The sequence below is a fragment of the Rousettus aegyptiacus genome, unplaced genomic scaffold (genome assembly GCF_014176215.1).
Source record: "Rousettus aegyptiacus isolate mRouAeg1 unplaced genomic scaffold, mRouAeg1.p scaffold_m13_p_2, whole genome shotgun sequence".
In the NCBI taxonomy this organism is placed as follows: domain Eukaryota; kingdom Metazoa; phylum Chordata; class Mammalia; order Chiroptera; family Pteropodidae; genus Rousettus; species Rousettus aegyptiacus.
In genome coordinates, this window is record NW_023416295.1 from 132,835,965 (window position 1) to 132,863,480 (window position 27,516).

Consider the following 27,516-nt stretch of genomic DNA (forward strand, 5'->3'; position numbering starts at 1 on the left):
GATGCCAAGCCTTTGTGGTCAACCACAACATACAAGATTGTACATACAACAGATGTTTCACATCCTTTCTTGTTCACAATCTACTTTTTCTCTTCATGGTACTTCAGAGATTTAGTAGTTTATCAATCGTTCTCATGAAATAATGGTTGTTTCTTCAGGGCTGTTAAGTGAGGTGGGGTGGAGTGGGCTAGGATGGTGATTCCTTCTTACAGTAAGTACCCAAGAAATGAGGATGCCAAGAAAGGCCAGTCAGAAATGCAAAATTAATGCTTAAAATAAAATGGAATGTACTTAATCATTAAGGTAACTAGTGATTTAAAATGTACCTCTCAGTTGATTCTAGATCTCGTCCCTAGACAGACTCCTTTCTTGGCTGTAGATCGAAGAGTCCAGAGAGCCTGAGCTGCAAGGCAGTTAAGTTCACCTCTGGGTGCTGCTACATTTATGAGCCACCGTCTGGGGAGAGGATGCCATTTCCGGTGGCATCTGGCACAAATAACACGAGTCAGCATTTACTTTCTTGCAATAGGAAGCGGAAGACTAATGACTGAAGCTTTAATAATCGGCAAATATGAAAAGATAAAGTGGTTAGTAAATCCAAAATATAGCATCTTCCTGGAATTTAACTCTGAGCTTGTTTTCATTTCATATTTCTCAATAATTTGAGTGTAACTTATATTGACTCTAACTCTGTTTTGTTTTCACAATTCAGCCCCTTTGGCTCTTATTACCCTAGCTTATGTGGTGTATTCATAACAAGAAAAAGCTATTAGTGTGGGGAAGGAGGGAAAGATAGTGAACAGAGAGAAAGGGGAAGTGAGAAAAGAGAAGTGGGGAAATGCTCTCTTTTTAAATTAATTTAGATTAAATTAATCCTGTATTTTTGTGTGGCGCTCCTCCCAAAAGCGGGAGAACAGCTCATTCTACAGCTTCAGAAAACTATGTCAGGTAAATGCAGAGAGTGGCGGGCCAGGACAGTTTTCTGATTCCAACAGGTAACTGGAGATGGGAAAGGGAAGTGGTGTTCTGATTGATGAGATATAGGTAAGTTTGGAGCTTTCTTTGCTTTTGTTTGGAAGGATATGACTTGGAGGAGGAGGAATATCCCCTCCCCTATAAATAGCAAGATGAAAGAGAAGGAAGAAATAAATCATAAAAAAAGAAAAAAAAAATGAAGAAATGAAGCTTAAAAAAGTTTTTCCTAAACAATGAACCTTCTATAGGTGTTTTAAACACTGTAGGATAGAGCATTTCTCCATTACATTAAATGGTATAAAATAACTAACAGAGTAACAGGTTCCAAACAGCTGGGAAATGCATGCCCTATGCCTCAGGGTTTGTTTGTTTTTTAACTACTGTGCTATTTGAGGAAGCTGGCCTATAAAGCAACACGGTTGTCTTTTCTTGAAAAATGTCATTTTACTTTACTTCATTAATTACTCAATGTGCGACTTAAAAATTAGTCCTACGTATTACACATTGCTTTGATTCCCTATCTATAGCCATAAATCAAGGTCTTTTGCATTTTTTCATGAATTTTAATACAGTCATTATTGTGTCTTAAGGCAGGGCTTCATCCAGAACCCAACTGATAACTTTAGTATTTTAAAATTCATAGTAGTCTATTACATAACTGAAAATTTGCCATTATTTGATTCTAGCATTTCTGTAAATGAGTTGCAGATCTTTCCAGTTTCTTAGATTCCAGCTAGTCGGTATATTGTGAGAATAAAAGAGCAATCTAGGGGAGGACGACTACCATTCACATAATCATCGCAAGACCAGAGAACGGAGGGGCTGTAATAATGCAAATGATAATCTTGATTATACTCTTTAAAATAAAGTTAAGACCAAGCAACATATTTTCTACTGATTTTCTTATTTCCAAGAACTTATGATGATAAATGGAGACAGTTAACTATTGATTTTCTGGCCCCATTTCCTGTTCCTTAGCTCAGTGGGCTGGCTTTCTTTATTATCCACCAAACTTGGCTTTTCCCCAAAAGATAATGAAAACTTATGCATGTATAATGCTTTATACTTAGAATGTGCTATCTCACAACAGATCTCCCTGCATAAAGTAAGGCGAGCTTTAATTATTATCTTTATTTTGCAGATAGTAAAACTGAGGCCCTGAAAGGGTTGGAATGACTGTCACCTAGATGAAGCCGTGCAGGGACCTGGGGTGCTTCTGGCTGCAGTGTGTCGTCTTCCGTGCCTTCTAAGCGGGAGGCCAGACGAGGCACACTGCCGTTATTGTCATTCTTAAATTATTTTGCTTATTGTGAGAAGGCATTTAATGTACATGGCAGAAAACTTCAAAAGGTCCAAGGGGCATGAATGAGAAGTCAGTCTCCCTCCCTTTCTTGTTCCCTAATTCCTCATGTTTCCTTCGAGAAGCAATACTGCCATTGACTTTTTGTCTATTCTGCTGGAAATATTCTATACAGATCTGTTAAATCTCTCTGAAATATTTTATTCTCTCTTCCTTCTTAAAAGTGACATTATCTGGGTAATGAAAAGTGGTCTGATTCTGGATATGTTTTGAAGGTAGAGGTGATTGGATTTGCCTGGGGAGAGAAGGTGAGGAGGTATAAGAAAAGGAGAGAAAATAAAAATAGCTCCATGGTTTCATGGGGACTGGTCAACTGTTTGGTTTTGGGCCTGTTACATCTAAGATGCCTTGTACACATCTGAATTGAGATGTTGAATGGGGATTTGGATAGACAGGTGTGGAGCTGAAGGGAGAGACTAGAGATAACAAATTAATTTGGGTGCTGTCGCCAGGGGTGAAGGTAAAGCTAGAGCAGAAAAGAGGTCCAAATATGGAGCCCTGGGGCACTCCAGGTGCAGGAGGACAGAAAGATGAGGAGGGACCCGTAAAAGAGACTGAGATGGAAGAGTCAGTGAAGCAGGATGAAAACTAGTGGAGTGCGAAGTTCTGGACGCCAGGAGCAGAAGTGTTTCAAGGGGGGACTCACAAGAGGGGTTGTCTGTGTCAGAGATAATTGATAAGTCAAGTAGGATGTTTGACCATTGACTGTAGTACAGAAGACATTGGTGACCTTGAAAGATGTTGGGGACAAAGGCTGATTAGAGTGGTTAAGAGAGAATATGGAAATTGAAGACAGTACCACTGTCCAAGAGTTTTACTATAAAGAGAAACTGAGAATGAGAAAACAGCTGGAGGGGGAAATGAGGTTAAGAGAGTTTTAATTTCTTTTATGATAGTTACAGTAATAGCATGTTTAATTGCTTATGAGAATGATTCAGTAAATAGGGAAAAACAAATGATGAAGGAAGTATAGGGGAAAATTGCTGGAGCAATATCCCTTGAGTTGGTGAATGGGGTGAGATCTAGTGCCCAAGTGGAGGAATTGGCTTTGGACAGGAACACGGATGTTTCAGCCAGAGAAACTATGGGGAAGACCGAGTACAGGCACATGATGCTGGTGCAGGGGTAGGGGTGGAGGTGCCAGCTTGTGGGGGTTTTCCTGATTGGGTTTTCTCAGGGAAACATGCCAACAAGGGCAAGGGCAAGGGCAAGGTCATCAGCTAAGAGTGAACTTGGGGAAGGAGGTTTGAGGAACAAGAAGATATGGAATACTCACCTAGGAGATGGAGAGGCTGTAATTGTTGAGCATCATGACGACCCACTTAAACCTGGGAGCCCTTATTTGAACTGAGGGTGTGCAGCATGGTTGTTTGGTTTTTGCTAGCCTGTTTCAGCCACATGGGTGCAGGTGCAGAATAGGCAAAAATCGTGTTTAGTCAGGATTTGGGTTTTGCCTTTTAGTTTCTATTATTGTATGCTAAATGCCATTGCAAATTTATAATTTATTTTAAGCCATAATTTGTTTAAAACCAAACCCATAAAAGCCAAATATTTTAGTCAGCAACAAATATTCTAAATATAAGGGCAAAAATAATGTACTGTTTTATATTAACAACTATTTAATAGCTCCAGCCACAGATCAATTTAAACTTATCTTTATAAAGCCACTATCATCCACATTTTCTATTTCAAGGATTACTATTATTTTTCTTATCTTCTTGGAACAGAGTGCCTCAAGTGGGCCAGAAATCAAACCACTAAATATTTACTTAAAGATGAACTTATTTCAGCCAACTGGTATGTGTTTGTGTTAAAATCTATGCCTGGCTACCTTTAAAAAAAGGACTAAATTTGGCAAATCATAAAACAATATGTGTTTTCTTTGCTTGTATGACTTGAAATGGTCTACGTATTCTTGATAATTTCTCTTCAAAGCACGTGCATTTAGCAATTTCAAGCACATATGAGTAATTTGCTTCTTTTGGAGCACAAATACTTTTCTGATAGTACACAAAGAATATTGAGACTCAGGATTAGAACTTCTCATGAGTTCACTTTAGTAACTGAACTAAATTCTGCACTAAGTCAGTGCATGCAAGTTTTGGTGCTGTTGAGGAGCAAGGTGCTGTTGGACTAAGAACCCACCTCCTGGGTCTTGGTCCCATAGTCCCAGAACCACAGTTCATAACTTTCAGGGGAAAAAAGGAAGGTTATAAGCCTTTTCAGAAAGAATAATTTAATACTCTAGCAGAATTTGGCCTTGAATTATTCAGCAAACTCCCTCACCTCTAAATAATATTAAATTTTGTCAGAAGACTCCAAACCGCTGGTTTAGTTTTCTGATTCCCATCTCTCCCTCTCTTTCTTTATCTCTTTCACCATTCTTAATGATTTTTAAGTGTCTATACTTCAGTAATGTTAAGTGTATGCACATCGTTGTGAAACAGACCTCTAGAAATTTTTCATCTTGCAGATCTGAAACTCTATATCCATTCAACAACAACTCTTCCTTCGTCCCTCTCCCCAGCCCTTGGCAATTGCATTCTACTTTCTGTTTCTATGAATTTGACTGCTTTCGACACCTTGTAGAAGGGAATTGTACCGTATTTGTCTTTTTGTGACTGGCTTATTTCACTTAGCATAATGTTCTCAAAGTTCATACATGTTGTAGTATGTGACAGAATTTCCTTCTTTTTTAAGTCTGGATAATATTCCACAGTTCAGTTCTCTAAAGTTCACTTGATGACCACATCTCTAAGAGCCAGGAGCTCTCAGATACTCTATTTATGTTGTATATTACCAGTTAGTTGACTTAGCTATTTATTAGTTGCAACAAATTTTCCTTTTTTCAATCCACATTAGCATAAGCTATACAAAAATAAAGAAGCTTCATCATAGCCCAGAAATATGTTAGTAGCATCGTCTCTTTCCTAATCAGAGAGGGTGGCAAACAATCTTCCTTTACCTTTCACATTCATGATCTGCATTTTTATGAGACAGACACATTAACCAACTAAGCCATAGAGCCACCACGATCTGCATTTTTAAAATTTCTTTTTAAAATGCCTTTTTATTTTCAACTCGTCATATTTGAAAGCGCTATTCACAGCATTGTCAGCTTCTAAAATCTGGATATTTCAAAAAAAAAAGCATACTTCTAAGTAGCATTATAAATTAATTCTAAGCATGATAACATTATGTTTTGCTAAAACCAAAATGCTAACCTTCATATATTTGCATGGAGAGATTATGGATGCAATAATTTTCATTTTCAAATCTCTCTGAAATTCGGTCATACAACATTTATAAAGAATAAGTTCCAATATTTTAAATGTTATTAATTGTTAAATTCTTGAAAGGGAGGTGGAACTTGCTTAATGTTTTGATGCTCACTACTCTTTTTTTCTGCCTTCATTAGATGAACTCTCGCTCAGTGCTTCCATCAGCCAAATCCAGTGGTTGACCCCCAGGATATGAGGTTGAGTGAAACATGGTCTCTTTGTTCAAGAGCTCACAGTCAGTGAGGGGAAAAACACAAAACAGAGGAATATTCAATGTTGGAGATGCAATAATGGCCTATGTTAGGGTATCTCTTCTGTTTCTAAATAGGATTTTTAAAATTTTACTGAAAATGACTGAAAATAACACTGTAAGCAGTGGCTTCCGGTCAGGCTCTCTTCAGATAAATATTTGCTTTGTAAATAAAATGATTGACTCAAATTGCATCATTTGTTTTATAAATCAGTTGTGTAACACTGTCTCATTCTTCTGGTAAAATACCAGGCTTAGAATATTTTTCCAAATTAATTGCACAAATAATTTTACTGGTTATTTTCTTATTGCCTTCCTTTCACTTTTAGGATAATTGTTTCCTTAATATATTTCATCATAGAATCTCTGAAATACATTTAAATAAATGAAGGTGGAGAACTATAAATTACTTTCACTTCTCCGAATCTGATGTTTACCAGTTTAATTAACCTCTCACTGTAAATCTTTGACCTATACGTCAGTATTCTATTTTCTTAGGCATGATTTCTAAGTGACATGTAACAGTCACCTTATGTTTTGGTCTCAGAACAAAAGACTCTGTATATATGCATTTATTCTTGGTGATGCATGCTAGTAGTTTTAAAATACATGCATCAAGTAGTTTTAAAGTACATGACAAAAATAGCTAAGAATAAAGAAATGTCTCTTTGTCGCTGGTTGAATAAACTCTGTGACTGTGTCAAGATCCAATTTAAAATAAATTTGAGACTAATTATCTTATTCCTCAAGCTTGTTCCTCTTTTCAGTAAGTGAAGTCAATATTCACTTAGTTGCTCCACGACAAAAATGGCGAGATCATCTGTGATTCCTTTCTTGCCTTCATCCACCAGAAGCAGAGTAGGTTCTATCTTCTAAATGCTCTCTGCTCAAGTCCACTTCTCTTTCTGCAGTTTCTACCTTAGTTCAAATCTGAAATCCTACTGTGGCTTCCTAATTTATCTTCCCACATATGTTCTTTTCTTCCTCCACCCCATTTTCTAACCTGCAGTCTTTGCTGTTTCTAAGATGCAGATCGTCTAATTTCACTTCCCTTTCAGAGACTGAATTAACTTGTTAAATCATGTCAAAATCTTTCTGAAAATACCAACCCTTCTGCCTTTTCTTAATCAGACATATTAGCCAAATATATAGCATTACCGCAGTGAGGGCTGAAGATCCCAAATTGACAAGGCATCTGGGTTCCCTTGGATCACGATAATAAATAATAACGAACACTTACTTAGTATACTATTCTGAGCCCTTTAAGTGTATTAACTCTTTTTACAAAATCGACAATAATAATTATTGCTTTCATTTATTGGGAGTCTACGTGCCAGACATCATATGTCCATTTTAAACATCCTGCAGGGTAGGTATTCCTGTCTCCAAGAGGAATATGAAATGAGGTAAAGGGCTTCCCAGAGGGTCAGATTTTGCCCCCAGGCCAGTCAGCTGGGAAGTAGCGGGGTCTGGATGTAGCCCAGGTCCACCTGCCCCTGCTCTCTGCCCACCCTCAACACTGGGCACCTCACTGCCTCCCAGACAGGTGCCATTTTCATGGTTCATGCTTATAGTGGCGCCACATAGAGAATGGAAATTAAAACATTGTGGCAAAGTCAAGCACGCTGTTTTGTTATTGCCTTAAGGGGAATGAAAGCTGGGGCTGAACTGACAGCACCAAGTCCATCACGGCATGTCACTGCTTTGGTTTCAAGCAAGTGTCTGGTGACGGCAGACTCAGAAGTCCTTGAGACCCTGGGAAATTTTATTCTGATTGCTTATACTCCTCAGGGGGAAAAAAAACCCCCAAAAAACAGCAAAATGTGGGGTATTATTCAGATAGCTATGTTAGCCCACAGTCTGAACAAGAATCTGTGTTTTGCAGAGTTTGATTAACCACAAACTTCAATTTTAGGAGGAAGTAGACAAAAAAATCTACAAACTTTGCCCATCATATGCTTAATCTGTTAAAGAAAACTAGAGAAAGAGCTTATTATTTCTTTAAATGGAAAAGCTCCAAATGGGGGGAAATATCCAAATATTTTGTCCAAATAAGTTCTCTCAGTGGTTGTCTTCAGATAGGGAATGTATTCATTGATGGCCAGGGACCAGGACCCAGTTCATGAGCTTGATGCAATCTTTACCTGTGGTTGTGTCTGATAATGAGGAATGCATACTTACATGTTCATGCAAGGACGATTTCCTTATTGTCATGTCCCTTCATCGCTTGGTCCAGAGGAGGAAGGAAGAGAGGTCAGGGGGTACACCCCACTGTCACTCGTGCTGAGAGGAGGAAAAGGCAGTTGGGAGTTCTTCTTGGCCACTTGCCGATCTGTTGGGTCATTCTTGTCCTATCAGGAGAGAGACAGCACTTCCGTCAGTGGGCTTGGGTGGGGGCAGCAGACTCAGCCAGCTGGCAGGCATGCCCTTGTGGCCTCAGACTGCTCTGTAGAGGTGGCTCAGGGCTTCCTCTTTCAGAAGAAATCACGTATTGTCTGCCAGCTCCCTCACTTCTCTTAACCAATCCAACTTGCTTACTCAAACTAACATTGGTATTATGCTAATCATTTATTTTACATATTTAGGACGAGACTTAAAACTAATTTAGCTCTCAATCTGTCACCTTCAGGCTAAAGTCCCTTATTTGTTGGTGCTTTGACCATGGGGTACCACCTAGGACCTGAAAAGATTTTTTTCCTGAAGGTCCTCAATTAGAAACCACCAGGGTAACCTCATCTACACATTCTCCTAATGAGATTTTTTGGTAATTGTTTGTTAACATCCCATTCAAAGCACCTTCCAACTTGAACATTCAAAGCCCCTTCCAACATTTTACTCCAGTGCAACAAAATTAGCTTCAGCTCCAGTTCTGGATGAGTCTGTCAAAGTCCCTGGCTATTCAGACATCCAACTGCTCCCATATGGGGGAGCAGACACTGGCTAAGTCATCTAGTTACCTGGGAGTACTAGAATTTGGGGGTGCAGCACTCATGACCACACTCAGATCTATTTCTTCATTTTTTTTTTTAAACATATAAGGTCCTTCAAGAAATCCAGGATTTTTAAATCAGTTCATATAAAGAGAGAGTGCACAAACTGAAACGGAACTTTTGCCTTGTCTCCAGTAGGCTGAATGAGAGAGGAGGTAGAGCAAAAATCCTAGGCCTGATACCAACTATTGATAACATCATAGTTAAAGTTGACTGACTGTTTTCTGTTCCTTTTTTTCCTTTCTTCTCCCTTCTTTCCCTCCCTTTCCTTCTTTTTCATAAATCAAACAAAAAACAATGACAACAAAAACTATCAGTTAAATTAGGGAGAAAACTGAGCTAGGATATTCAGATTCTTTTATACTGAGAATGACTGAATATATAGCATTTATTGCTAAATTAGAAGGAAATGTTTTGGCTCGTCTAAACAGATCAGCTTATTTGCAGACAGTGAGGCAGCAAATGAGGAGGAGCAATTAGAACCACCAGAACCTTTACATTTTAGTTGTATGATCTGCCTCTTCTGGTCTGTAGGTTGTAGTGGACTGAAGAACTAGGCAGTGAACTAAGACTGGGGATAAATCCAGAGCATGATACAAACTCCAAAAACACCCAGATGTCCGAGAACTAGAGCAAGAATTGGGCAACTCCAAAAGCTGTAGAGATGAGATACAAAATATAAGAGAATAAATGAGTAGGGTCTGTTCTTTGTATGTACGCTCACTTTGCAGATTAAACATGCATAAATTGTCTCTACTTCCTCCAAGATTATAGTGTATATTTTTCTTGACATTCTTCAAGTTCTTATTATATCTCTTGTTTTGCCGCTTTTTGTGGGAAGAAAAAAATACCTCTATACCACAAGGAAAAAAACAAATAAAAAGTATAGTGGTAAACGAACATTAACGCTCAGCTCCAGTGTTGGTGCAATAGGGAATAGAGGGGATTGTGGCAAACTGGGGAACACATGTGCTATTTAAGTGAGCAGTAGCCATTTCTAGCAGATTGCTTCAAGGGGAAATATGGCCTCAGTATTGCCAGCTATTCTAATTTTTCAAAAAGAAAAGCTGTAAATATAGATCATTATGAGATATATTTTGTTTTTCAAACATCGGCTAAAAAAAAATACACACGCACACAACACCATATTGGTAAAAACAAAAACAAACATCTTTGCAGTTATTGGTTTTTTTTTTTTTTTTTTTACTTCTGTCTAGACAGTGAAGGAGTCAAATTCAAGCAAACATCTGGGAATCAGGGACAACACAGAATCAGATCAAATTGGGGCAGTGAATAGGAGACCGGTAAGCAGAAGCTACAACAGGGCCAGGGATGGAGAATTCTGAAACTATCCTTGCCTCAGGAACACTTTCCTGTCTAGCTGTAGCAGAAGCCAGTTTCCCAGGCAACGTCCAGTCTGGCATAGCCTGAAAATGTATGTGCTTCTGCAATGCAGCATCTCTTTTTGATAGGCCAATTTTGGCACAATTTCTCAGAGTCTTGCCAAGCCAAGAATGGAAGCTAAGATGGTGTATTGAGTAGCAGCTCCCTGTCATGGCAAATTTTAACACTTCTCTTAGGTACAGAATTCTTAATGAATTTTCATTTCTTAGTAGCTCATTGATATCGGGTTCTTAAAGCTTTAACACATCATAATATCTTTTAGTTGTTTTTATTTTATTTGTGGTGCTTACAATGAATACAGATGATTGGGTATTTTTTAACACGAATATACTGATATTGTAGTTGATCTGATGGCTTTTAAGATTTCTTCACAATTGGGCAGAACTCAGTGGCCTGTTTTCAGATAGGTTCTCAGGTTTACTCAAAGATGAACTTAAAAATATTTGTTTCCTTTGTAAGGAATAATAATAATAAAATACTCTTAGGGCCATATTAATAACCCTACTACCTAGAACTTTAGCAAGGCTTCCAGATAACTTTGAACAAATATCTATTTTGTTTTTAAGGACACTTGGGAAATAGAATTTAAATGAACCACTGTGCTTTTTAACCCACATCTCATGTGCCCTTTACTGTTTAACTGTCGTTATTTTTTTTTTCTACTTATTTTCCAACAAGATAGTTATCGGTCTAATGTAGCAGGGGAATGCCACAGGCACACTGGATCTTGATATTGGCAAGGCATTTGGCAATGCCTGTCATCACAGCCTTATAAATAAGATGGAGAAATACATATGGGCTTGATAACAGCATATTTAGTGCATTTATTATCAGTCATCTACATTCAACATTTGACATATCATTCAACATTGATTTAGCAAATATTTATAGTGTACATATGTACTAGGAACTGCTGTGGTCTACAGATATGGGAATAAATATTAATTCTTTTTTCTCAGTAGAGGGCACTAAGAAGCAAAGAGAGGTTTTAAAGAAGGTATATGTGTGTGTGTGTGTGTGTGTGTGTGTGTGTGTGTGTATGAAATATATATATGTATAAATATATATGCAATTTTAAAAAAGATAACTAGCCTTAAATGAAGAATATTCACTAGCAGTGAATATTGTAATATAAAAATAATTTTGAAATGTCATTAGTGAAACATGTTATATCATTATATATAATACTGTATAATATATATTAATTAATAGACTGTTTTAGAGCAGTTTTAGATTTATAGAAAAAATATAGTGTTCCCATATATGCTCTCCATCCCTCCAAATACCTCAATTAGTAAATTTTGCATTAGTGTAGTACACTTGTTAAACTGATGAACCAATAGCGATATATTATTTTAACCAAAGTCTTAATTTACATTAGGGCTCACTCTGTGTTGTATATTCTATGGGTTTGTACCCACCACATTTCAAAGTGTCATGTATCATTATGCAACACTATATCATACATATATCCACAACTACAGTATCTATATAGAATAGTTTTACTAACCTAAAAATATTTGTGCTGCACCTACTCATCCTTCTCTCCCCTAGCAACCTTGGCAAACACTGATCTTTTCACTGTCTCTATAGTTTGCCTTTTCCAGAATGTCATATATCTAGTTGGAATTATTAAGTATGTAGCCTTTTCTGACTGGCTTCTTTGACTTAGTAATATGCCTCTAAGCTTCATCCATGTCTTTCCATGGCTTGATAGTTCATTTCATTTTGTCACTGAATACTATTTCATTGTGTAGATGTACCACAGCTTGTTTATCCATTGACCTATTGAAGGACATATTGGTTGTTTCCATGTTTTTGAAATTATGATAGAGCTGCTGTAAACATTCAAATGCAGGCTTTTGCGTGGCTATAATTTCTCAATTATTCAGGTAAGTACCAAAGGAGCACAATTGCTGGGTTGTATGGTAAGACTAAGTTTAACATTGTAAGAAACTGTCAAACTGTCTTCTGCAGTGATTGTACCATTTTACATTCCCACCGGCTATGAATGGATGTTTCTGATGTTCTACATTCTTGCCAGCATTTGATTTTGTTATTGTTTTGGATTTTGGTCTATCTGGTAGTTGTGTCGTTGTTTTAGTTCATGATTCACTAATGACATGATGTCGAGCATCTTTTCATATGCTTATTTGCTATCTATATTTTCTTTGGTAAGATATCTGTTCGGATCTTTTGCCTGGTTGGGTTGTTTGTTTTCTTATTACGGAGTTTTGAGAGTTATTTACATTTTGGATACAAGTATGTGGAGCAGAAGTTTTTACTTTTAATGAAGTCCCACTTATCAATTTTTCTTTCATGAATTGTGCTTTTGCTGTTGAATCTAAAAATTTACCGCCAAACTCAAAGTCGCCTAGATTTTCTCCTATCCTATCTTCTAAGAGTTTTACATGTTTATATTTTACATTTAGGTCTATGATCCATTTTTGTGAAAGGTGTAAGGTCTGTGTTGATCATTCCTTTCATTGTTGTTGTTGCTGTTGTTGTTATTGTTATTATTATTATTATTATTATTATTATTATTACATGGGCATATCCATTTGTTCCAGCACCATTTGTTGGAAAAGCTATCCTTTCTCCACTGAATTACATTTACTCCTTTGTCAATGATCAGTTGATTATATTTGTTTGGGTTTCTTTCTGGGCTCTTTATTTTGTGCCATTGATCTGTTTGTCTATTCTTTTACCAACACAACACCATTATAGCTTGATAATAAGAATTAAAGTCAGATAGTGTCAGTTCCCTGAACTTGTTCTTCTTCAATATTATGTTGGCTATTGTTGGTCTTTTGCCTCTCCATATAAACTTTATAATTAGTTGGTTGATAGCCACAATAACTTGGCTGGGATTTTTATTAGGTTTGAGTTGAATCTGCAGATTGACTTGGAAAAAACTGATATCTTAATATTCAGTATTTTTATACATGAGCATGGAATAATTCTCCATTTATTGAGATCATCTTTGATTTCTTCATCAGAGTTTTATAGTTTGCATCATATAGATACTGAATATATTTCTTTAGCTTTATACTTAAGTATTCCTTTTTCTTTCTTTTTTTTTTTTGGTGCTAATTTAAATGATATTGTGTTTTAAATTTCAAATTCCACTTGTTCATTGCTAGTATATAGGAAAGTAATTACTTTGGTATATTAATCTATATCCTATAACCTTGCCATAATCACTTATTAGTTCCAAGAATTGTTTTTTGTCAGTTCATTGGGATTTTCTATAGACGATCATGTTATTTTTGAGCAAAGACAGTTTTATTTCTTCCTTCTCAATCCGTATGTTTTTTTCTTTCCTTAAAAAAAAAAAAAAACAACAATGACTAATTGCATTAGTTAGGACTGTTATGCAATGTTGAAAAGGAGTAGTGAGAGGGAACAAACATCCTTGCCTTGTTCCTGATCTTAGGGAGAAAGCATCTAGTTTCCATTAAGTATGACATTAAGTGCAGGTATTTTGGAGATATTCTTTATCAAGTTGAGGAAGTTCCCCTCTATTCCTACTTTGTTGAAGTTTTTTTAAAGTTATGAATAGGTATTGTTTTTTTTTTAAGTGCCTTTTCTACATTTATTGATATAATCACAAATTTTCTTCTTTAGACTATTCATGAGGTCAATTACATTAACTGATTTTCAAGTGTTGAACTAGCTCATATACCTGTAATAAATCTCACTTCATCATCGTCTATAAATCTTTTTATACATTGTTGGATTTGATTTGCTAATATTTTGTTGAGAATTTTTAAATCTATATTTATGAGAGACATTGGTCTATAGTTTTCCTTTCTTTAATCGAGTTTTGCTGTTAAAGGAATGTTGGAGTTATACAATGAATTAGGAAGTATTGCCTCAGCTTCTACTTCTGGAAGAGATTGTACAGAATTGCTATCAGTTCTTCCTTAGTTGTCTGGAGTAATTCACCAGTGAACCCATCTTGGCCTCGTACTTTCTGTTTTGGAAGATTAGTAATTACTGATTCTTTTTTTTTTTTTTTTTTTTTAGTAGATATAGGTTTATTTAGATTGTCTATTTCTCCTTCGTATGAGTTTTGGAATATTGCATCTTTCAAAGAAATAGTCCACTTCATCTAAGTTATCAGATTTGTGGTCATAGAGTTGTTTATAATATTCCTTTATTATTCTTTTAGTGGTTATGGGATCAGTAGTGATTGCCCTTCTTTCATTTCTGATATTAGTAATTTGTGTCTTCTCTCTTTTTTTTTGTATATCATTATATTTTAATATGCAATTTTTATTACAAGTGAAGGCAGATATGTTTCCTGTTAGCCAGTTTTATTTCTGTTATAAAATGGCAATTCATGTATTTTGCCTGCTTTTCTATTTTATCCAAGGTTTATTATATATTAAATATGTTAACCTTTTGCTCTAGTGTACATGCTGCAAATGCTTTATTCCAGCTTTTTATTTTCCTTTTAATTTTGTGTTCACATTTTTCATACACGAGCTTTAGAGAAAGTTCTTCAGTATTTTTTAATTGTTTCTTCTTTTGTTGTGCTAAATAAAACTTAACACTTACTGATTATTTACTTTATCAAGCATTATATATAAAGTGATTTACATATATTATCTAAGTTAAACTTCCAACAATCCTTGTGGTAAGTACTATTATCCTCATTTTATGTATGAGAAAACTAGGCACAAATAGGTGAGAAGCCTGTTTCAGGTGAGCACAGAACTCGGACTTGATGCTAGGTACTGTGATACTGGAGACTTAGCCCCTAAACTCTACCGCCTCCTAGCAACGCATTCCCACTTGAATATGCTATGATTTATATACATTTTTCAATGGATTTTATGTTTTTTCTAAAGGGATGCTCATAAACATTCTATTTTGAAAATGTCAAGATTTCCAAATTTCAAAACATATGGCTAACCCTTGCAAAATAAAAAAAAAAAAAAATTCATTTAGTTTGGAATTGGAACTGATACATTTCCTAATTCGACTGATCTTGTGGAAAAGTGGACTGATAGAATATTGGAAAGTGTGAGAAGAATTGTAATAGAGACAAAGAAAATTTAGCAAATTTTAAAAAACAATGATTAACTACAGGAAAAAATGGTAAAAAAACAAAACAAAACATAATCACAATGCATTCAACATTAAATTGTGAATACTATTGCCCCAATACATAATATTAAACTGTACTGGGACTGTTCTAAGAAGTCTCTTTTCTGTTATAGGAAACATGTTATAGGAAATATGTTATAGGAAATACATGTTATAGGAAATACATCTTCTATAACATGTTATAGGAAATACATCTTATAGGAAATACATGTTATAGGAAATACATCTTCTATAACATAATACCGACCCCTCCTCTATCCACTGGCATGCAGTTTTTTGCGAGTTCTTTTCTCTAGATAAGAAAGACAATCGGAAGGAAAAGGAGTGTAGGTAGAGGGAAAAGAAAGTCTTACAGCTACCAACTATTAGATGGCATTGACTTGTAAACATAATGAATATGGAAAGAGATTATTTCATTTTCTCATGAATCTCGTTTGCTCCTTGAGACATAGCTCCAACTTTTAGAAATATTCCTAAAGAATAATTCCAAAAGACTAAAACAGGTTTCTTTTTCTCTCATATAAGAACACATTTCTTCATTTAACAAGTTAAATATATAGTGCTAATAAATAATTCACAATACTCAAAATGAAGACAATAACTTTCAGTGGAATTGCAAAACAGAATAAATAGCCAGTCTCATTTTTGAAGAGAACAATTTCATTTACCATATAATATTGCCACAGCATATCTTTCCCTGCCTCATTAAAACCCTGGCCATATATTGCTGCTTTTCCCATCTAAGGAACATCCGTTCTTTAAATAGAACATGGAACTCCTACTAGTGTGACCTTTCTGCTTGGCGGTCATCTGAGAATATTAACTAGAGTACTTTGTTCCATGGTTCCCAGAAGAGCAGGAGACCTTAATATTCGCAGAAGCTTCATTATTGAAAAAATTGATCAGTCTGCCAAAAATGACCGACTTCCTTTGCTCTGAAGAAGTTTCTCTTGTGTTTGCAAGAGGTAGATAGCAAAGGGACATTTATGGGTTGGGTCTAAACTAGTTCTAGTACTTGTAAAAAAGACCCACCCCCTGAGACGACGCAGGCAGTGGGAAGACATCTGTTTCAGGAGCATGGGAGGAAGTTATCTGAAGGATGCTGGCAGCAAAGGACAAGTGTTTCCACAGGTGGCAGAGCACAGCAAAAGGCATCAATAGCATGTGATACTTATTCAGTCAAGGTAAATAGGCAGGAAATCTAGTTTGACTGATCTTGTGGATGCAGCTTAGTGAGGGCAAGAACAAGGCAAGGGCCCAGCCCTGGAGAGACTGAGTAATGAAATGTGTTAAAAAAACAACAACAACAACTCAGGAAAACAAGTGCAGTTATCACAATTGGGTCTGAAATGTCAGATTTTGAAATAAACTGGTGAAACGCAATCAGCAAATGAAGTTAGACTGCTGGAGACTATCTGGTTGCCTCATACGACTTATATAGGACTAGAGCAGTGTGCTGATCCTCATAAGGAAATTTATGTCACAGGGTGAAAATACAATTCTGTCTTCCCAGTGAACCATGATTTAAGCTACTTGGGGGTGAGTGCGTGGAAGCATGTCTTTATTACTAAGGGAGATGATAAAAAATGTAGTTTAAAAAGGTAAGCCATAATTTTACATTTTTTTTATTTTGGAGGTCAGCCAAAATTCCAAATCTTCTACCTTATCTATCATAGTAATCCAGGTGAGTAAAGGTGGTCTGAATTACGGTGGTGATCGAGGGGATGGGGACAAGGTGAAGGACTGAACAATGACTAAAGTAAAGTAGGGGAGTGGGCACAAATCACGAGCAGAGAAATATTGTAGAGAATGGCTTCCTGGTGTTAAAAGATAAACTGAGGAATATTAAAAATTTAGAGTTTATTTGAGCAAAAATCAATTTGAATGGGGCAGCGCCAACCCAGAAGTGGTTAGTTAGCAGTGCTCTACCAAAGGGAGCTCTGGGAGAGACTATTTATAGAGAAAAAAGAAACAAACCAAGGAAGTTATTTATTGGCTATAGCTTAAAGCCTGGCTGGCTGTTTGTGATTGGTTGTCTTTAGCATTTTGATTTCATAACCTTGAGATACTTATAGGCTTGGATTTTGGTTTGCTTAAGTAGGCTATCATAGCACTAGAGCCACTTTAGTCTAATGGTCTCCTCATTTAGTTAATTTATCACTGGTTTCTGGGTTGGCTTGGCAAGTAAGTGGACGGTGATGCCAGCATAGAGTAGGGATGGTCTGATGCCTGGATCTAAACCTGACTTTTTACTTCCTGTGTGAAATTGAGCCAGTTGCTTAAGCTCTCTGAGCTTTATCTGTGAAAGCAAGAATAGTTCTACTCACAAAGTTGTTGTGAGAACTAAATGAGAATTTATAGCACTAACTTGGCAGATATCTTGAGTGTCTACTAATTGCCAAGCCCCGAATTCAAGATACTCTCGGTGTGATAGAAGAGACATGTGAAAACAATTAACACACTGCAATGAGAGAAGCGTGAAAATGTGTGTGCATGAAGTGTCAGAGGAGCCGGGAATCATGCGCTCTGCTTACAGATGTGGAGTGAGAGAGATGGGCATTTGAGCTAAACTTGAATACATTTTCACCAAAATGTGTTTCCCCTGTGACCTCAGACAAATTAATCTCTGTGAGCCTCAGTTTCCTCAGTTGGGGATAGCACCCATGCCAAGGAATGACTGCGAGGGCCAAGTAGAATAATGCGTGGAAAATGCTCAGCACAGTGCCCAGTGTGCAGCAAGTACTCCTTTGTTAGCTATCTTTATTATCTTGATTATCTTGATTACTGTGGAGAACTCTGGGAGTCAGTGAGCTCCGATGGACTCAATGACATATCAAGGTCACAGCTGTTAGCAGGATCCAGGCTGCCAACTTTATGCTCAAAACGAAAATAGAGCGCTGGACTCATCTAATCCTACTTTTTTCGCCTGAAGAGTCCAAATAGAGTGTTGGATTTGTATAACACAGAGACTCCAGCATCTTTTCCCAAAGGAAAGTTTTGAATGAAGTCATTTAATGCTTGAATGAGCTCATGTCTAAAAAGATTACTCACTTTGACTGGTAATCAGTCTGCCATTTGTATATATAAAATCACTTTTGCTTACTAGACATCTTTGTTTTTTTTTCCAGGCTACATATTCCTCTTACTTCAGCCCTCAACACCCCGTTCTCTGCAGCCTATTTGACTTTCATATCAAAGGAAAATGAAAGCAAAATGGGGAAGTTCTACATCCATTTACTGTCATGGAGGTTTAAAAACACTTTGGAAAGAGTTTTAAAAGAGGCAAAAAATAACCTCCATTGATGAGATAGTTACTATTTTGTTTAAGTAAGCCAGATCTGTATGCAATGAGACAATAATAAAACAATAATTCTAGAATAACATATAGATGTTCCATGGTGATACGGGGTAGACAGGATACACAGAGAAGAAAAAGTAAATTAGCGTTCTATTGGGCAGGAGCTAATGAGGATGTATGGAGAGAAAACAGCCATCTCTTTGGCAAGTGCTGTGCTAGGTGCTCTGGATAGAATCTGGATGATTTTGAGTCGGCTCTAGAAAATGGTAATGGACGTGGATTGGCAAAGAGAAAGCCAGGCAGGGGTTCTCATTAGGATCACCTGGTACTAAAACAAAACAAAACTAAACAAAACTAAACTAAACAAAACAAAACCTGCACCCACCCAGGCCTCGCCCCCAGAAATTCTGCTTCAGCTCCTCTGGGGCAGAAGACCCAGGTATCCACACTTTCTGAAAGATGATTCTAATGTTCAATCAAGGCTGAGAACCTCTGCTTTAGGGCAAAGAACATGTGACAAACAAAGATATTTCCATGTATGTGTAAAGAGATGTAGACTTATGGTGAAAATTTCTTTTTCCTGATCGTAGTGGAAACATGGCTTCTTTCAATTTACCTCTGACTAAAGTAAAGTGAATGCACTAGGCTGTGGCTATGCTAACGTTCTCTTGGGGGAGATCAAAGCAAGGATGGCAGTGGTTATCCTCTGAGATCCAGTAGGATTGCTGGAGGCTATACTGGGGTACGGAATTAGGAAGAAACCTGGGGGTTCTCATAAAAAATTGTATGTCTCTGTGGATGGATTTAATTAAATTTATGGTATTGTGAAGCTGTCAAAAGATGAAGGAGTGATGAGAGTCCAAAAACAGACAGCTTGGGACTTTGAAGTCAGCTAGATGCTCTTGGCAAGTGTTGCTTAAATTCGGTCTCAGCTTCTCCATTGTAAATGGGCATATTCTTACTACCTTAAATGTTTGTTGTAAAGATATAATGGAATAATACGTGTGAAGCAGAGTGCTGTGCCTGTCACACAGACAATAATTATTACTTAACATTACTGTCGTTTGAAAAGACTAAAGGTCTGTATGTACAAATCATCTATCCCAGACTCAAGATTTGAGTGCTTGCATGGAAAGGAGGCTTTCCTTGGAAATTGGTATAGACTTTAAGGACCTTATGTTTCTAGTACAAAGGGAGTTGAGAGAAATCAGTTCACCCTAAGCCTGCAGGGAGCTGGAAATAAGAAAGGCCTAGTGGAGGGATCCAGAGTGGAGGTATGGAGGTTCGGAGGCCACAGTCTCAGAGACCAGGGCAAGGAGGAAGTGAGTCAGAGCAGATGGAACTGGCAGGAGATCTCACCCATTTTGGAGACTGAGACTCAGAAACTGGGGCCGCGTTGAGGCAAAGCTTTTCCTCGTGCCCTTTTATGAACCGGGCTGGGATAGACAGCTTGAAAGATAATTTAATTTATGAGTTTGTGCTTTTTGGGTGATAATTCCAATTCAGGATTATGTGAAGTAATGCACGTGAAAATATTCTCTAAATAACAAAATACTACGTGAAGAAAGTCTTATTGTTTTTCTGTGTAGAGTTTATACCTAGAGACTGCTTCAAATAATACTGAGCTAGTTTGCGCACTTCGGCAGGTTTCTGAGCACATTGTATTGAAGTGGGTATGTGAGGTTTGGGAGGGGGGAGGGGGAGAGTGACTAAAAGGAGCGCCAGGTGGGGCTGGAGGAACTGACCCAAGACGTCTCTTCTGTGGATCCCAGGTCTGGAGCAGCAGAAAGTTATGCCAAGGGCTTGCCAAACATCTCAGGAGCCTTCTGTTTGGAAATTTTAAGGACGCCCATTTTGTCTTAGGGCTAGTTGAAGTGAAAATGCCAAGCTGGAGAGAAACAAAACATACGATTCAAGAGTTTGGCTCAGAGTCCAGGCTCATTAATTGTTTGCTGAAATGAAGACAACATGTGCAATGGTGATGTAGCACTAAAAAGGGGAGATGGCCTAGCAAATAATTCCACGGTGTTGGATTTGATGTTACTGGCAGCAGAAAGCCGTTCTGTAGCCTTGAGTGGTGTTTATGGACCTGTAAACTATGAAAATTGAAGAAATAAATGTGTGTCCCAGGTCACCCAACCATGAAGTGGACTTTAAAGAATATGTTCATCATAAGAATAATAGCGAGATTATGGACTCTTCTGAACAGGATTGTGTAAGAAAGGAAAACTTTTCTGTTCTTTGGCTGGTCTAATAATTAAATTGATATAAGACAGATTAACAGGAGAAAAAAAAATAAATTCCTGTGTAAGGGAGCCCATAGACTCAAAGAAGTGTCCAAAGCATGCAGCTTTTATACCTTTTAGATAAAGAAACAATATGTTTGTGAAGAATCGACGAGAGAAAGGGATTTGGGCTTCAGGTAGTACATTAGTGAAGAAGAAAGGAGGTTTGTTTATACAGCCTTCTCGGTTCTGAATTCCCTATCTCTAGTGATAAGGATGCCTTTACCCTCTTTGTTCAGGGTGGGTACCTTTTGCATGGAAGATTCATTTTCTGCTTTCAGGGGGACACAAGAGGGTCAGAATGTTTTTGCACTGGCTGTTTCTTAAATAACTTTAATTCAAAATAATCAATATGCAAACATGGTGTATTTTGGGGTAGCATCTACTGCTCCCTTTCAGCTGCACATCCTGGTTGGACAGCTGTTCGTGGCACAAGAAGACACAACAGGACTGGTTGAGAAGTCAGTCTGTTCTCTGCTCACTGGGCCTGGTGTGGGGCTGCACCTGCCCAGCAGGAACGTTTTTGTCCACTTTCACACAAAGGCACCCCTTAGAGGAGTGGCAACCCATCCCTGAAGGTCCTAAAACACAATGCATGCTCTTCCGCTTAGACAACTTTTTAACGTCACTTCCAGATTCTGGGGTAAGAACCCAATGGTGTGAGCAATAAAGTAGAAGATAAAGATGATCTCAAAGATAGAAGAAATGAAAAAGAACAGCGAAGCAAGGTGAAGCAGGAAGAGCGGTAGGCCGTCCCAAGATAGCGGGAGGTTACCCTGTTCACGTTTCTGGTATTGTGAGTAAACATGGAAAGTTTGCAGTGACCTAATAAATGGCAGAAATCAAAACAAGGCAAAAGGCAATGCAGAGGCATTTTGCAATGAGAAGCTACGTGAGGCTGATACCTAAATCCAGCAACTGTATAAACCAGAGCTGGATAAAGTCCATTTTACTGGCACCGAGTACGCTTTTAGGAAGAAAAAGTAGTATGAATATGTTTCCAATGGTCCTCTGAACTTCTTTTCACCTTGATGCAAATTCCCTTCCTCCTCTGCCCACTCCAGCACCACAGTGACACTGGGTGCCTACGGCTTATGTTTCACATTCAGAAACTCCGAGAAATAGTTTGGTTTGAAACTACCTAAGAAACTTCTAAGGAAAGCAAACTTTTCATATTACAATAGTAAATCACAACACCTAAGCATAGAATTTTGTAGAAATAAGTCAGATTGGTTCAAAGGATTTTGACGTTACAGCTCCCACGATATTCAATGCTTTTCCACAGACCAGGAAGACCTGTGGCCAATACCCTTCCTGGACTCTTGTCCCTAGAAGGCTTTTGCATGGGACATCACTGATCCCAAGTGTTCAAGCTGAAGAATTTGTAACATAATCTGTTTCTCTTGGGATCATCCTTTAATCATTTATTTGTTCCTCCAACATTTAATAGCCCCGCGAACTGTGTTAGATGCTGGGAACACAGAGATAACTAAGGCATGGCTACTTCTTCCAAAGACCTCAGTAATGGGAGACAGACATGTAATTTAATAAACACCACAAAATGCTATGGTGCTGTGATGGATGTATGTCTGGGGGAAAAGAGGGGACACCAAGGAGGGAGTGGTGCTCCCAGGCATAGCAAACTGAAAATCAAGCGACCACGGATCCGAGAGTTGGTGCCACCAAGAAGATGCAGGATGAGTCCAGGTAGAAGAGGTGGCAGATGGGTCTTGGCTGGCACATACAGAAAAACTCCAGTGGAAGTGTAACTTTCCTCTAACCCACAAAGCCTCAGACTTTACAAGACTTGGCCTCCATATGACAAATCTATATTTCCCGGACATGCCCTCAATGAAGCCAATTTAATGTTTCAAGAGGAATTCCAGAATGTATAGAGTTGGGAGTTGCCTTGGGGATGGAATGCTCAGACAGTTACTCCATTACTTGTGGTCTTTGGAGCTGAATTCATGACCATGTTTAGTCCTCATCTTAGCTGTGAAAAAATATATTTAATAACATTGATACACTTACTATTTAGTGCTGGGTTTAACTGTTTAAACCTGTCACTGACTGAAGATTAAAAATGCATGTGTTATTATATATGTTGCTGTCTACAGTTAAAACAACATCACTGTTTCTCTCCTTTTCTCTGTTTTTGAAACTTGGTTAACAATTCCCTTGGAGTAGGTGTGGGGGATTTTCATCAGTACCAGATCATTTCACCTGCCTTTTATCTCCCTGAGATTTCCAGTCTCCTGACACTTCATTTTCTTTAAGTTTACCATCCTTCTCTTGGTTTTACATGAGATCTCATGGTCTCGCCTTGTGAAAAGTGCCTCTCAGATACCTTTAACTTTCCAGCTTCTTACTTGGAACCATCTACTTGGATCCTTCCCCTAAATTTCTGAGTACTTCTGGAGAATGTGAAGGTTTGTTTTGGGATGAATCTCAAACACTGTTAAATAGGGCAGCATTTCTAGCATGCTGTCTGCAGAACAGCAAAATAGTCCCTCTTTATGTAGGACGGTCACTTTCATTTATTGCCTCCCCAAGGCCATTTTCCCCTTCTTTAACTGTGTTCATATGATGGGGACAGATTCCTTGATCACAGGGAGTGTAGTCCCTTCCTCAGGCCCATAGATGAAACAGGATAGGTCTAAACCAGATATGGAAATCTCCTTCCCCTTGGCTATTGGTCTAAGTTTGGGTATCTGACCCAATTCTGGCCAATGGGATATAAAGGGAAATCTGGAGACTGCAAAAGATAAGACTTTGTGACAAAAAGGCCTGTATTAGTTTCCTAGGGCTACTGCAACAAAATACTTCAAACGAGGTGGCTTAAAACAACGTAAATGTATTTCGTCACAGTTCTGGGGGTTATAAGTTTGAAGTCAAGACGTAGTCCACACTCCCTCCAAAGGCTCTGAGGAGTAACCCTTCCTCGCCTTCTCCGCATCTCTGATTGTTGTCAGCAATCCTTGATGTTCCTTGGCTTGCAGCTTCTTTACTCCAGGTCCCGCATCCGTCTCCATTTGGCCATCCTCCCTCCGTGTGTTCTCTGCGTCTTCACGTGGTGTTCTCTCTGTGTCTGTCTTTGTTTTGTCTTCTTATAAGGACACCCTAATTCACTATGATTCATCGGAACTAATGACATCTGCATAGACCCCATTTTCATATTCACAGGTACCCAGGATTAGGATTTCATCATATCTTTTGGGGGGAGATAATTCAACCCACAAAAAGACCTTTTGCCCTTTTCCTTTTATCTTTCTAGAAGTACATCTTATGACTATGAGGCATGAGGAGAAACGTCTAAAATCTAAAGGTGGTGGAAAGGAAAGCTAAGAAAAGGTAAGTATCCGATTGCATCACAACACAGTTGAACTACTGCCAACAACCACTAACCTCTAACCCTCTTGAAATGTAAAAAATGACCCTGAGCTACTAAGCCACTGCCAGGTTTTCTGTTCTTTGTACTCAAAAACATCCTAGCAAATTTCTTCAGTTCATAATAAGATTAAAAAAATAAGTAAGGTAATACAATTTTCATTGATCTAAATTCATTAAATTTAAAGGGCTGTTCTTTATTCCAAAGTTATGTCATTCTTTTTTGTTATTAAAATATTCTTTCTTAAAATATTCTGTTATGAAATGATGGGGATTGTAGATTGCATTTGTTTTTTAATATCTTTGTTTGGTAAAGGGAGGGAAGGAGGAAAAAATTTTAGAAAGTTAGCCTTTCTCTAATTTTCAAAAATTCTTTTTTTTTTTAAGCTTCTGAAATCCAAAAGTCTGTGACAAGAAGAGTTCTGGCTGAACTTGCCTTGAAAGACTAGAATTGGTGGTGTGCTCTGTATTCTCTGGCATCAGCTCATGAGAGCAGATGCTTAAATTTCCAGGAAGCAGCTTGACATCACCTTGGTAGCTTGAAATTCGACACGGTGGGAGTATTTACACCATGGAAACCTGCAAATGCTATAAATCAACCCCTCTCCCCCCACAGCTGGTTGTTTTCCAGGACACCCCTGCCTTGATCCTGCCTCTTGCAAGTGTCCAGGAGGTAAGGATGCAAGGGACAACTCACACTAACTAAAACACAAGATTGAGATGGACTTCATTAACTACTTTAAAATTTTACAATGAAAAATATTCTTTCTCATTGCTTGTTTAATTATCTGACAGTCCATTTCCCTCACTAAAGTTTCGGCTCTGCCTTGGCAGGAACCATGTCTGTTCTATTCACACAATATCCCCTATAACAGCACAGAGTGGGCACGGGTGCCCTGGTCTTCCAAGGAGTCATAGTCAGAGACTCCATAGTGATCAAAATGTGTAGGGGAGCAAAAGTTGTCATAACACGAGAATATTCACCAGTGAGGGAAGTCTATAGATGATGAATTCCTGTCCTCAGTGGTGCACATTCTTAGATGGCTGAGTAATAATAGGAAAGTAATGAAAGTATGATACAATTTCACATAGTGAAAATCACTCGGGAGTGACTTTTAAACAACCACTGCAGTGTGTTCTGTAAAACACCAGTTCAATAGATGGTTTATAGGTGTTTTAAAAAAGTGAGTTTGGTAGCCAATACATTTGGGAAATGTTTGTTAAAATGAGTTAAATCTATTTCTTTATTGCTAAACTTCTCAGAGCTTTTAACACGATGCTTGCGTGCTTGTGAATCTTTATTTTTACCATGGAATAATAGTGAAATACATGGAATGCATTTTTGAGTGCATTATCTATAATTAGTGTTCCACAGAGCACATTTTAGGTGTCAAATGACAAAACTAAAACAATTTAGTAACAAATTTGATGTCCTTTATTTAAGAGAAAAAAGGACATCACAATCTTTGGAGTGATGCGTATCAAAATCTTGTTTGTTTATATGTCCTCATTTTTTCACATTCTTAATGACAGATGGAAGTTTCTACTCCAGTATTCTGGAGCTACGGAGAGCTGGAGCTCTGGAGCCACCTTGGGTTCAAGTCCCAGCTCTTCCATTACTAGTTGTGTGGCCTTGTGCAACTTCTTAAGCTTCAGTTTTCCTCAACTGTGTAATGGGAATAACAGAAATAATATCTACCTCCCGAGTTATTGTAAGGCTTAAAAAAGTTAACACATAAAACACTCAATGTCGACTCTGATTAAAATTTTAGCTCGCTCAGTACCGTAGGTCTATTGCTTACAGTGACTCCCTGCCATGCACTTTGAATTCTTCTAAGGCCTCTCTCTTTCTTACCCGACCAATTCAGAGAAATAAATTCAGTTCCTCTAGCAGTTCCTCGTGGGGAGGAGCTCCCAAGCTTTCAGCCATTTAAGCTGCTCTTTTCTGCACTATCTTCAGATTTCACCGGCTCTCTTCAGCTCTAGGATTTCTAACTGAACTCAGTCCTCTGAAGAATGCCCGCTTGGAGAAACAGAAGCATTTGTGACTTCAAAATTACATCATACTGTTCTTTGAAAAGATTTGTAAAGCCTTTAGCCTTTCCATTATCAGTGGGAGTAAACTATTATTAGCATCCAGTTCTGTACTGATATTCTTGGATTTAGTTCTCATTTCGAAGGGAGGGAATTACAGGATGTTTCTTGTGGCAGGACTAAGATTGCAGAAGGGTTATAATGGTCGGTAATCATGTTCTGTCCCTCTGGTTAGCACTGACAAAAAGTTGAGCTGTTTTACTTTTTAAAAATTTTTATTAGAGGGGATAAATTAAACTAAGGGGTAAAATAAGTTCCAGATTCAGATTTAAAAGAATTTGGAGATCCATCATTCTACTATATATAGTTTTTCTATCTCATTGTACTCAATCAGGAGAAATATGGTGGAAAATACCTTCAAGAGCCAGAACCCAACTTCCTGGAACCATGATTTAAATAGATAAGAAATATATATTTCAGAAGAAAACATCAAATAACATCAAGCTAGCTGACCTTAGTGATTAATCAAAAATCAGCTACTAAGGTATGTGCTAGTATAAGTTAAGTCAGCCCACTATCTCATTCCTTAAACATATAACATTGTACTAGAATTTAATCTCCATGGGAGAAGAGATTTTTATCTGTGTTGTTCTCTATTATGCCCTCAGCCTCTAGAAGAGTATCTGGCATGTAGTAGACAGTCAGTCAATACTTGTCAAGTTGATTGATAAATGAATGAAAACAATATGTTTGGTGCTAGAAAAACGGGATGTGATCGTTCAGAATTATGAAGCAGAAGCACTGAAAGGTCTGTAATGATCAACGTAATATCGGCTATGTCAGAATGGGACTGCACCTCTCAAAGCAGAGCGGTTCACTTGTAAAGTATTTAGAAAGATGCTGGAAAAGTGCAGACTTAAAGATAAATCAGCACTATTATTGCATTAAATGGTCCACCAACTCCAGTTAATTGAGATTAAAAAAAAAAAGAATGAAGGTGTAGACACTGAGATTATAAATTATTGTAATCAGTGCCATCTTTGCATTTGATAATAAAACTTTATGAAAATCTCTCCCTCAGCTGGCATTCCCAGATGTTCTGATGATCTTTGATGATCCCTTGATTCACCTTTGAGA

At 37.7% G+C, this 27,516-nt stretch overlaps 1 protein-coding gene and 1 long non-coding RNA gene across 15 annotated transcripts in view; one reads left to right on the forward strand and one right to left on the reverse strand.

The window, feature by feature from the left end:
• PCED1B (PC-esterase domain containing 1B) overlaps positions 1-27,516 on the reverse strand; it is a 113,089-nt gene that overhangs the window by 20,738 nt on the left and 64,835 nt on the right. For 4 of the 14 annotated variants that reach the window (XM_036236589.1, XM_036236584.1, XM_036236588.1 and 1 more), the window contains exon 1: positions 327-752. Coding sequence is in view for 3 of the 14 variants with exons in the window: in XM_036236583.1 (XP_036092476.1) it covers positions 8,048-8,055 (8 nt within the window). In the remaining 11 variants the exon portion in view is untranslated. Of the gene's footprint in view, positions 1-326; positions 3,721-8,047; positions 8,604-20,418; positions 21,503-27,516 lie in introns of those variants that run through there. The other 10 variants (XM_036236581.1, XM_016124488.2, XM_016124486.2 and 7 more) reach the window with 8 other exon arrangements.
• LOC107499889 lies at positions 949-27,368 on the forward strand. Its single transcript, XR_001594398.2, has 3 exons — positions 949-1,044; positions 24,233-24,309; positions 24,733-27,368. It is a non-coding gene; the product is annotated as an uncharacterized LOC107499889 (long non-coding RNA).